We start from the raw sequence: 15,462 nt of genomic DNA, 5'->3' as shown, positions 1-15,462 counted from the left end.
GTGCGACGGAAATATAGTGTGCCCAGCGACACACTCGGCACATCCGCCTGAAAAAGACTAGAATCGCGTATGAAATTCTGGGTACCGCGTGGAATCCCGCGGCCTCATGCATGCTTGATGCGTAGACTCCGTTTAGACGTCGCTTGCACGCGAAAGTACTTACTGGACAAGCGATACCCCGGACTGTTCCACTTTTGGCATGGCCGAGACTGTAGAGCATGTTCTAGTGGTTTGTACGGTATATGCGCGCCAAAGACTAACGTTGGCTGCTTTCTTCAAGCGTTTGGACAGCAGGCCACTCTCGATGGACTTACTGCTAGGCGTTTAGCCGCAGAATTGGCAAGCAGCCCCGGCAATGCGGGTTTTCCACGTTTTTTGAGTTACACGGGCCTCGACTCGCGGTTGTGATGCCATCAAATGTGTGCGCACAGACTCTCATCTCTCTTCTCAGCACATCGTCACCCACCATGACCCTCTTTCTTTTCCTCCTCCCCTTCCCCGGTGCAGAGCAGCACGCCAGATATCAATATTTCTGGCCGACTTCTTTGCCTTTGTTTCATTAAAATTCTCTTTCTCTGGCGCAGAAGTCGTAGAATGCATTTCTGGATAAAGAAAAAGAAAAGAATTCCTGCGGCACGCGAGACCCAGCGCGCGGGGGCGCCTCGCGACAGAAGCAGCAGCAGCCTCTTGTGTAGTCGGTGGTGCCGGTGCTCCTTGCGTCGCACCGTAAAGGGCCCATCTACGGCCCGATCGGCGCGCAGACTACATCACGAACGAGGGGCCAGGGCACCGTGGTCGCCCCAACCGCAAGAAGGCAGCCGGCACACCGGGCCGCCGTCCATGCCCGGCGCCTCCTGCCGCCATGATGGCCCCCCTTGGAGCAACCAGGCCACTCCTGCCCCGCCGCTGCTATCGCGGGTCCACCACCACGCTCGGGCTCCAGCTGGACCTCCAGCTGGACTTTGGACTCCAGCATCCTGCAATGAGACACCTGGTACCGTGGCCAGCATCGGCATCAACAACGCCACGGGGTTTCGTTGCTCCGAGTCCGGTCCCTCTGCTGTCTAACACTACTGAAGGGCTCTTCGCGGCAACAGACACCGGAGTGATGGCGACGCACGAAGGCTGACGGGCTGGCTGTAATCGAACTGAATTATCTTTTTTTTATATGTTATGAAATATACCTACCTTCACCTTCCGTTCCTCAGAACTCGAGCATGACTGCATGGACCTGGGCAAGAAAAAAAAATCGGCACGCGATACGTTAAAAAAAGAAAACGAAAACGCCCAAGATTTGCAGTTTACGGCAAACGGCACTATACGGCCAGGTCGCCAAGCGATAAACTGCAACGGGCTTGCACTGGTTGGTTTGCGCAGTTATGAGGATACTTTATGGCCTCGTGTGAACGGACGTCCTTTCACATAATGGCAGGTAGAGTGTCGTCCCAGTAACGCTTTCTAGCCGCGTTAGGTAGGTGACGTGTCTTATGGGATAGCTGCGCTGGAAGTAGGTCTTTTAGGGCTGCAGGTGAACGAGGAGCACTTTGTAGGCTTCATGGCTTTGCAACATGATAATGATCACTGATCGTGAACTCTTTGCGGATAGCTCCCGACTATTCAGCGGGAATAAGGTGTCCGTAGCTGGCACAGGACAGGGTTAACTGGAGAGAGGGGGAGAGGCTGTTGGCCTTCACTGGGCGCAGTCAGGATGGTGATGATGAATATCAGCGTGATACAGGTGCAGGAACGCTGGCCAACGAGATGACGATGTTCGTTGCAGTGAGTGGGCACGATAATCAACCTGTGATGGCATTTCAAGTATCAAGCCAACTAGCCCGACAACTACTCTTGCTGAAGATCACGTCTAGCCTTGGTTTGGCTTTACTGTTCGCGAACATACTGAGCCGCTATGGCTCTCTCCGCATCTGGTACGACGTCATCCGGTGCCGTCGCGGCGGCGGTGCTGAAATTTTACAGGGTGCCAGTGTGACCCACTCGGTGTCGGCGAGTGTGTCTAGACTCTCGCCGCTTTTCGTGAGCACTGCAGCGTGGACGCGAGAGTACTACCGCAACGGTGGCTCAGTGGTTATGGCGCTCGGCTACTGATCCCGAGTTCCCGGGTTCGAACCCGACCACGGCTGCCGAGTCTCGATGGAGGCGAAACGCTAAGGCGCCCGTGTGCTGTGCGATGTCAGTGCACGTTAAAAATCCCCAGGTGGTCGAGATTATTCCGGAGCCCTCCACTATGGCACCTCTTTCTTCCTTTCTTCTTTCACTCCCTCCTTTATCCCTTTTCTTACGGCGCGGTTCAGGTGTCCGTCGATATGTGACATATACTGCGCCATGTCCTCCCCGCCCCCCGCCCCCCCCCCCAAAAAAAAAATTCAATTTCATTAACGGCCGGCTGAAAAACTAATTTCAATCAGGCGTCTGTCGGTAATAGTTAAAAAGTTAACTATTAGAATTTAGTTCATCACTTAAATAGTTGATGTGATTCACATGCTTTTTGACGTCCGCCAAAACTGGTATTACTATGCCGAAAAAAGCTGATCTGTACCTCAAAAATCCTATTTTTAAAAATTAGTAAACGTCTTTCCGAAACACCTAGGTATAGAACCCGTCACGCAGCTACAAGCAAACAGCCACCTTTTTCATTTTGGGGGGGAGGGGGAGGAGGGGGCATAAATAAAGACGGTTCACAAAAACAACCAAGGTGCCACAAATGCAATGAAGAAAAGACAAACACACAGGTAGAAAGCACCGAATGTGTGTCTACTCAGCGCTGAACGGATCACACTAAACGGAAACGCGCCTCCAGGACAACGACAACGAGCGATGTTTCTAGTCGGTTGCGGGCTCTAGGTATTCCCGTTCTCAGAGTGTCACGATGCTGAAAATCACAATGACACTGTTGCATCAATGCAGCAATTACTCGAAGATATACTCTCCAATTTCCACTGCAATGTCACTGGTCAGCACGGAAAAGTCTCACGATTAATAATGTGGATTGTTCGGTCACATTTGTTAAGTCACACGATTGTTAAGTCACACCAGTAATTTATCAAGTCACTGGAGGTGCCCGCCGTCACAGGACGCGGTTTGGTTCTGCAAAACAATGGCTCGCACCTCATCGCAATGGGTCTCAACAGGCAGCGATTTTATTAACCGCGCGGTTTCAAACAGCGCGGGTGTGAAACGTCAAACAGTACTATTTAGCTGATGTTTCTACAATAAAATGTCAACATAGTCACATGAGGGTACAAAGCAACAAGAAACTACCACACAAAGCACTTCAATATAGGTGAACCACCGAGTTTTAGGGAAAACTATAAACCTTGATAAACAAAAACGAATTTTGGGCGCCGAGTGACAAAAACCACAAATCTTAGGCATAAGAAAAGTAGGATGGTAAGGTTTTTTTTTCATACAGCGTGAAACGTGGTATGCGAAAAGATATATAGAGTGGGCACGATGATCAGTGGCCAGAAATACGCGGCCAGGGCAACGGGCACCGCTCGACGGGGTTCATGAACGTCCCCGGGCGGCAAGCGAACGCCTTGGCGAACGCCTCCTCGTTGATGAGCGCCTCGTTGCAGCCCGTGGCCTGAGGGCGCAGATTTCGACGGCAGCCCGTGTAGCAGACGCTTAGGAAGAAGAGCTGTTCAGTCGAGAACTGTCGCAGCTCCATGAGGCGGACGTTCTCGCCGAGGCGCAGCAGCTTCTTGAACGCCGTGTACGTCACCTTCAAAGCAGCCACGTCGAGAAACGCACTTTGCAGCTTTCCTTTCCAGCTGCACGACGGCTGCTGCAACTGCAATGCGGGCCCCGACGTCGGCTTCGAAGAGGACGTGGATGACGCGTACTGCGGGGTCTCCGATGCTCCCGGGGATGAGCTTTTCCAGAAGCCGGAGGGTCGCCTTAGCTGCGTCCAGTTCGCCGACGTCGTGTTCTCAGCTGGAGACCCGGATCTTCTCCTGATTCTCCGAAGCGGCGAGGTCGAAGATGACGTCTCAGACTTCCAGAAGGCCAGCTGAGAAATATTACTGGACTTCGAGGATAGTGTCGGTTCGGCTTCTTCTCTGGCGTTCTCGGATGGAAAAGCCGTCTCCGACACTTGAACCCACTGCGCCGCAGCCTCGTTGGAGACATTGGCCAGCGTTGAGTTCAGCAGACGTGACGGTTCTGTTGTCAAAGACGTGATCTCTGCCATGGACGACGCTTCTCCCTGACGACCCCTACCGGTGCTCCACGGCTGTCTGCGTGTCGTCTGCGCTGGTACCAGCGGGTCCGAAGGAAGAGCAGCGTTCCTCCTAAGTCTCCCGACGGCCGCGCCAGGTCGCACTGTCCCAAAGGTAGGCCCGAGTAGCGACTCGGCGTAATCCACGGCCCTGGTCAGCTCTCGCGCGTACAGGTACCCGACGCCCCCGTAGAGAACAGCGTTGGGAGCCCGGCCGTAGAAGAATGGCGGCCCCACGGCCACGGGGCTCAGCGTGACGGTGTTTTCGACAGGATCGTAGTCCACCAGCTCCTCTTGCAACGAGCGGCGTATCCTGAGAAGCCGCACGTTTCTGCGCTGGCTCAGCCAATCGTCCACGTACTGGATGGCCGAGGACCAGCGCTGGAAATAGAAGTGGCCCTCCATCGGGACGTTGTAGTACAGGGAGTAGAGGTGCAGCAACTGGTCGTCGCGGTCGTCGTCGCCTTTTTCTCCCCACAGCACGGTCGTCGTGGCGTTCACGTGCCTCGCGATGGCTGCCCGCAGCTCCGGAGGCCAGTCGGCGCCTTCCACCTTACCCCCCAAACGATTAACGAGAATGTCGTACATTAATGCGAAATCGTTAGAAGCCTCATCGGGAACAAAATGTGTCGTGGGAACATATATTCACTGACTGGCTGGAGGGGAGTGACGTCACCAGACCGGAGCATTCCTATTGGCTGGAGGGATGAAGAGTCACCGGAAGGGAGCATTTCCATTGGGTGGAGGAAAGTGACGCCATTTCCGGTAAAGGCATCGATAGATGCTAATGCTATCGCATTGACATAACATATAGTGGAATTAGGTACCCGTGTGAATTGTGCGGCGATAGCCGTTGGTACGACACTGAGGCATCGCGTTCGACTCTGCCTGCTTCATGAGCTCTGCCTGCTTCTGTGAGCTTCATGGAGGAGCCGCTATGATCGCGCTGCGCTCGGACCTATAGAGTTTCTCAATATCACCGCAGAGGGAAAAGTGGCGCTGCAGTGGTTCATACACAGTGGTGTGGTGCTGGAACGTCGGGAAGTGGAGGCTTTGTGTTCGGCATGACTGTTGTTGGGCACAAAACGTGGATGAAGTCGTAAACACGAATGCCTCTTTTTAGTTAAATTGATTGAAGAACCGAAAGGTGCACTATTAAGAGAAAATTACCTGTGCACGAAAGGGCGACGACGAGTTCGCGACATAATTCACGTTCTCGGTCCAGAACTATAGGTAATCCTTATACGAAACCTCATTTTCTCTCTCTCGAGCATAGAGATGTCCCACGAAGTGTACTATACGCGCTATCAGTAAACTCATTCCCTCACCTTCTGCAGGACGACGTTCTTGACGGCGTCGAGCAGCTCGTGCAGCCGGTACAACTCCTCGGGACTGCGCGTCGTCTTGTCGTATTGCACCAGGGGAAACGCGAACACAGACTGCACTTGCTGGCTGCATATGTGCTCCAACACTTGGCCGCGGTACCGGTCTGTCCTGTCGTTGTTGCGGTGCAGAAGAGAGACACACTTTGTGCGGCGCATAAGTCATCGCTGTGGAATGTAAAAGACTGCCGCAACGAAGCGTGATCAGCTGGCTGGTAGGAAGCGTAGTCGTTATGTCGCCAAACGTGGTTTCGGTACGCGCATAGAGCAAGAGCAACAGCGAGGGTGGAGTCATATGCCTTGCAGGTTTCACAGCGCAGAAACTGAAGAGGCCACTTAAGACGCAATAGCGTTAATGAATTAATGCCAATATGTGCGGAATTGCTCATTCTCATACGTTATACGTTCATACAAACTCCTGGGAGTCCTCGTACTATGCACTCCTGGCTCACTAGAGCAGCGGTTAAGCGATGCGCCACTACCCTGCGATGGCAGGAGCTGCCAACGGTGTGGCTTGTGCGATCCACGTTGCCCTGTCCGAGTAACCTTTCGCAACCAATCATTAATTTAACTGCCACCTGCCAGGGCGGTCAGTTTGCTCACAATCCACTGGGGCTGGTAGTGGTGTCGCCACAAGGTCAGACAACCTAGGTGGCCCACCTATAGGCTGCTTCTACGGGAATTTTTCGCTCACAACGCCGACGACGCCGACGCCGGACTTTCTGCAGAATGGTAGTCTTAACGCTGTCGCGTTAAACCAGCCAAGTGCCGAGCGATAACTGCGGTGTCCCGCAGTAATGGGCGGCTGACCTGAGGTACGCAGCCGCGTCGGAGAGGATCATAGTGCCGAAGTAGAGCGCGATGGAAAACTCGAAGGTGGCCAGCACCAGCAGCTCGTCGTTCTCGGCGAAGAGCATCTCGATGGTCTCCAGGACGCGGGTGTCGACGACGCGAAGTACGTCCTCGTGCACGCTCACTGCCGGGTTGACGCGCAGCGCCGCCTGCAACGCCGACGTCCACACGCCGGGAGAAAGCGAGCCCTTGACGGTGGCCATCTCGATCAGAGGGATCACCTTGGGCCCGGGCCTGCTGCCGCTGCTCCTTCCGGGCGCCTGAGCCCCAAAAAGACGCGGACACGCCATGCATGCGGAGAACGGGTAACCGGGACGGCTGGTCGTTGAAAAATTTGAGGCCTCTCGCTGCGTAAACTTGAGGAGACGCAGCACAGAATGACGAAAACCGTTGTTCTGAATTACTCTGTTCAGAGTTGAAAAATTCTGGGGCCGGCTAAGTAGCCTCAGGGGTATAATGCCGACGTATAGTGCGTTGCTAACTCTGCCGTATGAGGTGGTCGCACAAGGACTCAACTATCGCACTGCAGAAGAGCCGCATGATGGATGGACACGTAGAACCACCTTGTTCGCCGAAGTCTCTGTTCAGTGAACAGTGTGTCTTCGTGAAGAAGAAGGCAGAACACCGACCAAATAAAATGAACACTTAAATGGCGCTTCGGCTCCCACACTGGAGCCTTGTTCACAAGCGTGGTTTGTGAACAAGGCTCCCGTTTGGGAGCCGAAACGTCATTTAAGTGTTCATTTTATTTGGTCCGTGTTCTGCCTTCTTCGTCATGTACACCCCCGACTAGACGGGTTTCCGTCCAACCCTCGACTTCTGTGTGTCTCGGTGTGGGCGGTATATGCTGCGCAGGACTGGCCGCCTGAACGGTTGCCGGTTCTTGATGCATGTGCATGTCTCCCGCAATTTTGATGTGTAGGTGGAGTGCAGTGTAAGAAGACATTAGAGTGTGTGTCTCTGCAATGCGGAATAGCATGCGTGTACGTAAAGCATTTGGTAGCTCAGCGGGACTTATTTCCGTGCAATGAAGAACAAAAAGTTCCTCAGTGGCCGAGGGGTAGCCCGATTCATGCTCCAAAGGGGTTTGAGTCCAGGTTCGACCATTTTCCTTTTTGGCGCAACTGCGTCCCTTTCTTCAGAGGCACAACGCAATGGCGGTTGAATGACGTATCACGAACGTGTAAACAAACGAGGAATTGTGCAGTGACATCATCAGAGTTGCACTTTGTAATCGTTGTGGGTGTTTTAAAGGTCATGTGGTTGTGATGTCTCATCGTCGTGAACCAATGAGGAATTTTATTGCGACCCCGGGGTCTTCGGCGACCGTTCGCTCAACGCTATCACATGAATATATTGACTTTATACTTAGATACACAACGTAACTCTGATGATCTCCGTGCTTTGAAGTAAGCACCATACAGAATTACTCCGCCACGAAAAGTAGTGCGTTGCTAAAGCTTTTGCATTGGTCAGCGCAGTAAAACAGGACGCCGCGGACCGTAGCGTTTTGAATTACCAACCACGTTTTTTTTAAACTTGTATCCTACTGCAGAGTAAAAAAATCCTCATTCACGCCCAAAATGTTGACAGCCATTTTGGTAGCACCTCTTGATATTCAGCCGCAACTATGCAGACAAAATGAAGGGTGCACTAAACAGGAAACAATCTTCCCAGATCACCGGATTCTAACCGGTTCATTAATTGCAGGCTAATACAGGAATTTCACAACATCGAGGGCATCACGGAGCAGCTGCTGATTCAGAAATATGAGCTACATTTTAAGCCCTACACTAGCCAAGCCAAACAAGAAATCTCGTCTTCACGGCACACCCGCGATGGATGAAGTGCTCTTAAAATCGCTTAGACGGTGGTGCCATTTTTTCCTATAGGTAATACTGACGAACTACGTTCACTTCCTGTAACACAGCGACTGGCGTTTACTGCAGTAGGGCTGCTCGTTCTCTAGCCTGCACGTAGGACACAGGATTGCCAGATTGCATAGCAGAAAAGGCTATAGAACGATGTTTTTTCACTAATTAAGAAATACTACCTGTCGCAGCGCTTGAAAGAGGTGCGCGAGACGCGACTGCAGCGCCACGGTGCGGCTCGCCCACTCGCGATCCACGTCAGTCATGGCCTTCCTGCTGGCGGCAACCAGCATGGCCTCCCACACCACGGACACGCCGCCGTTGACCCAAACGTTCAGCTCATCCAGGACCTGCATGGCATAGCAGCCACCGTGCACGCGGATGAGAGTAAAGCATTGGACACCATTCGCATACCGTGTACCGTGTTTCAGTTTTAGACAGTTTTAGCTTAGCTGGACAGCCGTAAGACAAATACGCTAATGCGTTACCGTGCTACTATTGCAAGGCTTGCCTACCACCTAAAACTTTTGACGAACCCCACATTTGCCGTACGATAGCAGTTGCTGTGATTACCGTGCTTATCTTACGTTATGGCTAAAACGTTGTATTGTTACCGTTACCGGAATACCCCCTTCCCCCCTCCCCGCGTCCGTGCGCTTGCGCTGATTGGTCCCGGTGTGGCAGGCGCGCGCAGCAGCCGGGTACCTGGCGCCATCTGGCGCTCTCGGGGCGATTTGCGCATGCGCACTGACGCTGCGTGGGCTCCAGGTACTGCGGTAGAGGTAACACGGTACATGGTATGCTAAAGGTGCCTATTAGTCGGCTGCAACCAACCAGCACAAGCATTAATGAAAAAAAAAAGCGCGTTTATAGACTATTCCCCGTCTAAAAAATGCTCTCGTCCAGAATTTCTGGGTATATTTGTTTCATTGTGAACGCATCAGTAGCGACACTGAACAGCATCTCGATGTACATACCGTTGAGAACTGCATTGATTTAACATACGAAGACTTCCCTTACAAAATGGTCTACAGGCAGTCCATTTGGATTTCATATAGACTTTATTGCTTTCCTACAGATATTTCTTTTTGTCTATTCATATTCTTGCTAGTGCACGTTGAAGAGCCTCAGGTGGTCAAGTTGATCCAGAGCCTTCCTGACAAAGGCGTCCCCTCATAGCTCATGCTAAGCTTTGAGGCATAAAACTCCAGGTACCACACAGTGCTACATGAGCTGTCGCGATCAGAAGTTTGGTTTATGGTGGTCTAACGTGCCGGAGGACAGAAGGCTCGCATGCGCAGAGCGGTCGAGTGAAAAAAAAAAGCTGAGCATAATCACGTGGGTCTAGCTGCTCTCATATACCTAGTGGATATTCATAGTGATATGAACAGTAAGATCCACGTGCCCAGTTCTCTGTGCCACCTGTTTACAAGCAACGAAACTTCACTTACAGGCAGAACAGAGTGAACCGTATCTCAGCAGGCGGAGGTGCACATTGAAATGGAGCTCACGACTCATGGGATTATTTACGTAGAACACTCAGTTGGGCAAGTTGGTTTTCACGTTTTGCCTTTATTTCACGCGTCATGCCTCTTCTTCGTCCTTTATATACCCCAGGTTTTATGAATGGAGCCTTAGTTGCGAGTCAGCGCTCGTCCTGTGTCCTTCTCTCTTCTGGTCTTCTGTCTTTTGTGCGCTTTTCTACAATATGGAATATTTACGAGCACCGAAGCTGATGTGTCCGTTTAAAGTTCACTCCATTCAACAACAGTCTAATTAAAGGAGAGTAGACAATACATTTTTCGGATTGTGTCATGCCCAACAACTCTGGGCGAAAGTATTTTTGAACAGCAAAGAGTTTCTGAGCGAAATTTTTTTCACATGTCGTAAGATTTCACTATAACAATCACCATATCCGTAGATCTTCTGTCGGCAGCCTTTCATCTTTTTTTTGCTGTTAATTTTCTTGAAACGGTCAGGAGAGCTTCCCATTGGTCTTCTATGGCAGTGTTAACTCCTCGATGCGAGCGATGAACAAACTTTATAAGTAAGACTGCTACACAACAGAAGACTGGACCACTACCTTCAATATTTCCATTACAGTACCTTACAATTTTCCAATCTTCAAAATTTTTGTCCAGCTATACCGTACATGGTACGACACTAGTAAACATCGATCCCCAAGCGGAACTCGTCACCGCTAAAGTAAGCCGCTTACCCGAGAAAAGGACTGGGTGAGCGGCGACGGAGTTAGGTAGATGTCCCTAGTTCCTTCGGCCGCCGCGCCGGGCACGTAGACCACATCGCACAGGAGTGGCAATCGCCAGCGCACGGCGAACACGAGGAGCCGCTCGAGGGCGCTCACAGCGTTCCTCGCCACGTTCTTCTCACTGAGCCGATGCCAGACGAAAGCGTTATCGTCCAGGAACTGCACACGGAGCGAGACTGACATTGAAGCTCCAGGACAACCCTTACAAATATTTCTTTAGACAGTCCATATACTTCTACCTATAAAGTCAATAGACTTTCTATAGACAAACCATAGAGAACAGTCTATAGGGAATACAAAGGTTATAGACAGTCTATAGGCAATCTATAGATTAATGGCCACACACTTTTAGTGGACATTTTGTCTACAGACAGTCTATGTACCATGATTAGACAAAATAAATATCTATAGGAGGGCTATAGAGTCTATAAGAAGTCTATAGACTGTTTTTGTAAGGGAATCGTCTGCCACTATCTCATCTCCCCACCTGACAGCACAAGCATGAAAAAGGGGTGGGAAAAGAGCATCTGCGCACCGACCAACGTTTCCACGAGAGAAGAGAGAATCATCTTTTAATGCATTAAAGGAGACCGGAGCGGATTGTTGGTGGGGTCCCCAGTCCGGGACTCCGGTAGCTTCCGCCGACACTTTGGCGGCCTTGGAAGAAAACCTGTCTTTCATCTGGCTCAAGAATCCATCCTCCCTGCTCTTTGTCCCACTCCCTACACTTTCCCTCAGATATAATTCACTCTGTTCCCCTATCAAACCATCAGCTGTCTGTTCTCCCTCATTACATTACCCGAAAAAAGTACGCCATTCCCCCAAATTTTCCTAGGATATCCCTAGGAAGAGCTGTAGGAAGGGTGAACACTTTCCTGACATATCCATCCTTCCAGGCCTGGGAAAACGACGATCACGCGTGCAAGTTGGGCTATGCGCCTGGCGGCGAGGGACGTGTGCAAAGCGGCAGAGAAGCAAGCGTCAGTGGGCAAGCTTGGACGGCCTTTAATTGGCAAGGCGCTTTTCAGAGCGGAAGCTGCTAAATGCTTGTAGTGCGGAGATCGCGTCACTGGCACAGACTAGCTTTAAAAATCACGTCCCGAGGTCATACGACATGACGATGCGATGACGTGGCCACGTATTTAAACAGGTCAGAGGTATATTAAAACGCTTCACCTGAAAAATGTTCGTGTGATGAATTGACGACCCATTCTCGTAGTCGATGACCAAGTGCCCATGACTAATAAACCAATGGAGTGACATGAGCCCGACACTCTTGTACACATGTGATTGATTTAACAGCTCACGCTGAAGCTCGCATCAAGTTACGTGAACACACCTCCATTTTTTAGGGCACACATTGTCAGACTAAGGCAATCAGAAAAAGAGGTAGTTTTACTGAAGCCTATAAACGGACAGACGGGCGGACATGCATACCGATAGAAAGAGAAGGTAACGAAAACAGTAAACAATAGTAATAGGCTCAAGCTGATTAAATATGTACATGTCAAATCAAACTAATAAAAAACACAAAAGGAAACGCTATCAGTCCCACTCAAGTGGCTACGGGTTTAGGCGGCTACATGCTCAGGTGGCTCCGAGCCAACTGCACTGAACGGCAACATGGCGACGACACTGAGGGACTAAACCAAGACTGGCAGTGACGTACCGCGCGCCAGCGTCGCTCCGTCACATCGACCGTTTCGCCCGGCCTATAGATGCAACGGTTGAGCAGGTCCACGGCCTTGCGGACGCCCCCTACCAGCTGCACCTGCGGACAAGGCCAGAGAGAGGCTCTGCAATGGACTCGAGAGGGGAAACGAAAGACAAAAGAGACAGCGCAGCGACCAAGCAGGACGAGCACACGCTGGTGTATACGGGAAAAGAGTGGTACACCGGGTAGACTTTTTCCGCAAAAAGCTCGACGGCAGGTCCTCGAGCTACTGAGCAGAGTGCGGGGGAGTATCTGCCACAGTATGAAAGTCACGCAACATTAGATATACCCTTGGATATAACGAGCCCTAGTTTGCCACCTCGGATATAATGAACTTTAGTGTTGTGACGAACTTAGTGTTGAACTCGGATATACCGAACCCCTCCACACACCTCGTATATAAGGAACTTTAGTGCGTCAGAATCGGATGTAACAAACGTTTGGTTGCTATCGTATTCAAGCGATCCAGCGACGGTCGCCAATGAGTTTTTTTTCGGCTACGCAGTGAGTACTCCGACAGTGCTTTAGGCGAAAGAATGCGACCACTCCATAGCGGTAGCAATGCACCAGTTTCTGGCGGCGCTGCGATCGGTCTCTCTTGAAAGCGGGACGCAACTGGCGACACAGCCGGGGACACGCAGAGACACACGCCGCTACACTCTTATTCTAGTTCACTGCAGCAAGGTGGTTAAAGGAGGAAGCCGTCAGGAAATGGGAACTATACGACCTCCTACTCATCTTCGCCGTCCTACTCTGCGCATTAACTCCAGAAACGACTGCCAGGGGTACTAGGCGACAATTATCACCACGCCGACATAAAGTGGGTAGTAGTAATTTTGTGAGCAAATCAAGGGGCTTTAGAGCGGACATGCCCAACGTGCAGCCCCGAACATGCCGTGGGCTTCTCGCAACCTGTTTAGCCGATCCGTCGTCGGCCTGCTGCAAGAAGGCGGGGCTGAGGACGCGTGCGAACCAGTTGGCCATGGATGCCTGCGCCACGGTGACAATGTAGGGCCCCTCTCCGGCCCATCCGCCGCACGCGTAGCGCTCGAAGTCGCCGCAAGGGTGAGCCCTGGAGCTGTCCACCGCCTGGCTAAGCCGCGTTGCGTGCTGCCGGCAGTCGTCTGTCGTGCACAACTGGTCGTTCTCCAAGCGCCAGCCGTGGTCCCAGCTGCGCGCCGATCCGGGAGATCAGATCAGAAAAAATTCACAGGGACGCCTAATTCCATCATGTGTTGGCAGTGCGATAGCATTAGCAGCTGTTGGTGCCTTCTCCGGAAGTGACCTCAGTTTCATCTGGTGACGTCACACCCCTCCGGACAATGGGAATGCTTCTGTCAGTAACGTCGCTTCTCTCAGCTAATGGGAACGCTGAGGTCTGGCGACGTCAATTCCCTTCAACCAGTGGGAATCCTCTGGTCTGGTGCCGGCACTTCCTTCCAGCCAATGGGTAAATTTTATGACCCAAAACACAGTTTGACCTCCAGAAAAGTCCCTGGCCAGTAAGCGGGAGCACTCGGAGAAGGATACCGCAATGGCTGACACCTATCCACTCCTAGCGGAGGACAAAGTAGTATACTGCCGAGGACACTGCCGAAGCATCAGTACGCGTCCTCCGCCGACCATATCCCGAATGGTGTCTTCTGCGTCGCACCATTTGTCGCTGAATTACGTGATGTACGTAGCTAATGAATTTCGTCCTTTTAAAAGCAAGAATTAGACCGCACTTCCAACAAGTTGGCTTCTACTGGGGCTCGCTGTGCCAACCTTCGCTTTTCCATGGTGAACAGTTAGAATTCACAATGGAATGCAAGGCGGATGGAAACAACTGAACAGCGCTGACAAACAGGACGGAAGAAGAGAACACAGACACATTCGCTGCATTCTTCCCTCACACCGCATGTGTCTGCATGTTCTTCCCTTCTGCAGTGTCCTGCTGTTGGCACTGTTGAGTCATTTCCATCAACATGCACCAACCAGCCCGAGTAACCTCTATTCAACTGCGCATGGGACAGCACAGCACAAACATGGATGCGAAGAGCAGGAGTACAGGCGCCTGTCCTTGTGATGTTTACATCCATGCTTGTGTTGCGCAGTCCCTTGCTTAACAATGTACGACCGACTTGCGCGACAACGTGCACGCTTGATTTCCGCGGTGCTTGTGCTCTTTCAGAAACTCGCATAGACGGTGGCGGCATTTTTTTTCCTTCAGGTAATTTTTAGGAACTGTGCGGGCCAGTTAGAGTCTCGGACTGAGATGCGTGGAGCTATAATGGGCCGTACTTTCTGAGCGCCATGGCAGCCATGACGAAGATGCCGCAGGAGATGGTGAAGAGAGAGGCGACCACGGAGGCCGGGCTGGGACCACCACCTCCCCCCACCCACGTGCCCAGGCCCGGCGGTGCCGAAGTGCGCGGACGACGCGCGGCGGCCGTCGGAGGGCTGCACGACACCTGCAGTGCGGCAATACGCAGGGAATAGAATGAGAGAAGAGAGTAGCGAAGGCAGCTGGGGTTCAGCGCCCACTGTACACAGTAGAGAACTATAGCATACCGCGATTAGCTACCGTGATCCGCGCCCGCGCACTGCTACTGCGCACGCGCTGATCGGTCCCGACACGCCCGGCGTGCGCGCAGGATGGATGGATGATAGGAGCGGCCCCTTTGAAACAGGGTGGTGGCAGTTGCCTCCAAGCTCGGCCTTTTTTTTTGCTTTCTATTTCGTTAACTGTGTTATCGGTGTAATAAATCGGTCTCTAAATTCGCAATTTTCTTTAAATTCAATTTTTATTCCTGCATTTGTACACTTACGTAACCTCTTTGCTTTTGAACCACCGGACTCCCAATCGTTTTCTGCTAACTTATACCGCAGATTCATACGCATGGTGGTAGTTATATCTAAATCCTAGCGTCTCAGGGAGGGTAACTGTGCCTGCGTCGACATCCGCCACCACATTCTAGTTAAGATGTCCAATTGCTTGTACAGATTTACCACACACTGCGCATGTGTCATTATCTTTGCTAAATTTCTTTTTGTAGAGACCTTGATCTATAGCGTCAAAAAGCAGGGCACCGCCTCTTCAGTTTTCATAGACTATTGCTTCCTGAACTGTCTCCAAGTTTTTATGTAGTTCTAAT

The 15,462-nt window shown here is 51.6% G+C and overlaps 1 protein-coding gene across 1 annotated transcript in view; it reads right to left on the bottom strand.

The window, feature by feature from the left end:
- LOC144110963 (uncharacterized) overlaps window positions 1-15,462 on the bottom strand; it is a 38,541-nt gene that overhangs the window by 9,005 nt on the left and 14,074 nt on the right. Inside the window, exons 3-11 of the mRNA XM_077644036.1 lie at window positions 14,609-14,778; window positions 13,238-13,496; window positions 12,281-12,382; window positions 10,561-10,770; window positions 8,525-8,692; window positions 6,430-6,731; window positions 5,566-5,731; window positions 3,513-4,789; window positions 772-977 (exon numbers count right to left, since the gene is read on the bottom strand). Coding sequence (XP_077500162.1) covers window positions 772-977; window positions 3,513-4,789; window positions 5,566-5,731; window positions 6,430-6,731; window positions 8,525-8,692; window positions 10,561-10,770; window positions 12,281-12,382; window positions 13,238-13,496; window positions 14,609-14,778 — 2,860 coding nt within the window. The remainder of the gene's footprint in view (window positions 1-771; window positions 978-3,512; window positions 4,790-5,565; window positions 5,732-6,429; window positions 6,732-8,524; window positions 8,693-10,560; window positions 10,771-12,280; window positions 12,383-13,237; window positions 13,497-14,608; window positions 14,779-15,462) is intronic.

Source organism: Amblyomma americanum, chromosome 11, assembly GCF_052857255.1.
Source record: "Amblyomma americanum isolate KBUSLIRL-KWMA chromosome 11, ASM5285725v1, whole genome shotgun sequence".
NCBI classification, from domain to species: domain Eukaryota; kingdom Metazoa; phylum Arthropoda; class Arachnida; order Ixodida; family Ixodidae; genus Amblyomma; species Amblyomma americanum.
The sequence above is the reverse complement of the archived record's forward strand: the minus strand, read 5'-3'. Positions and strand labels throughout refer to the sequence as shown.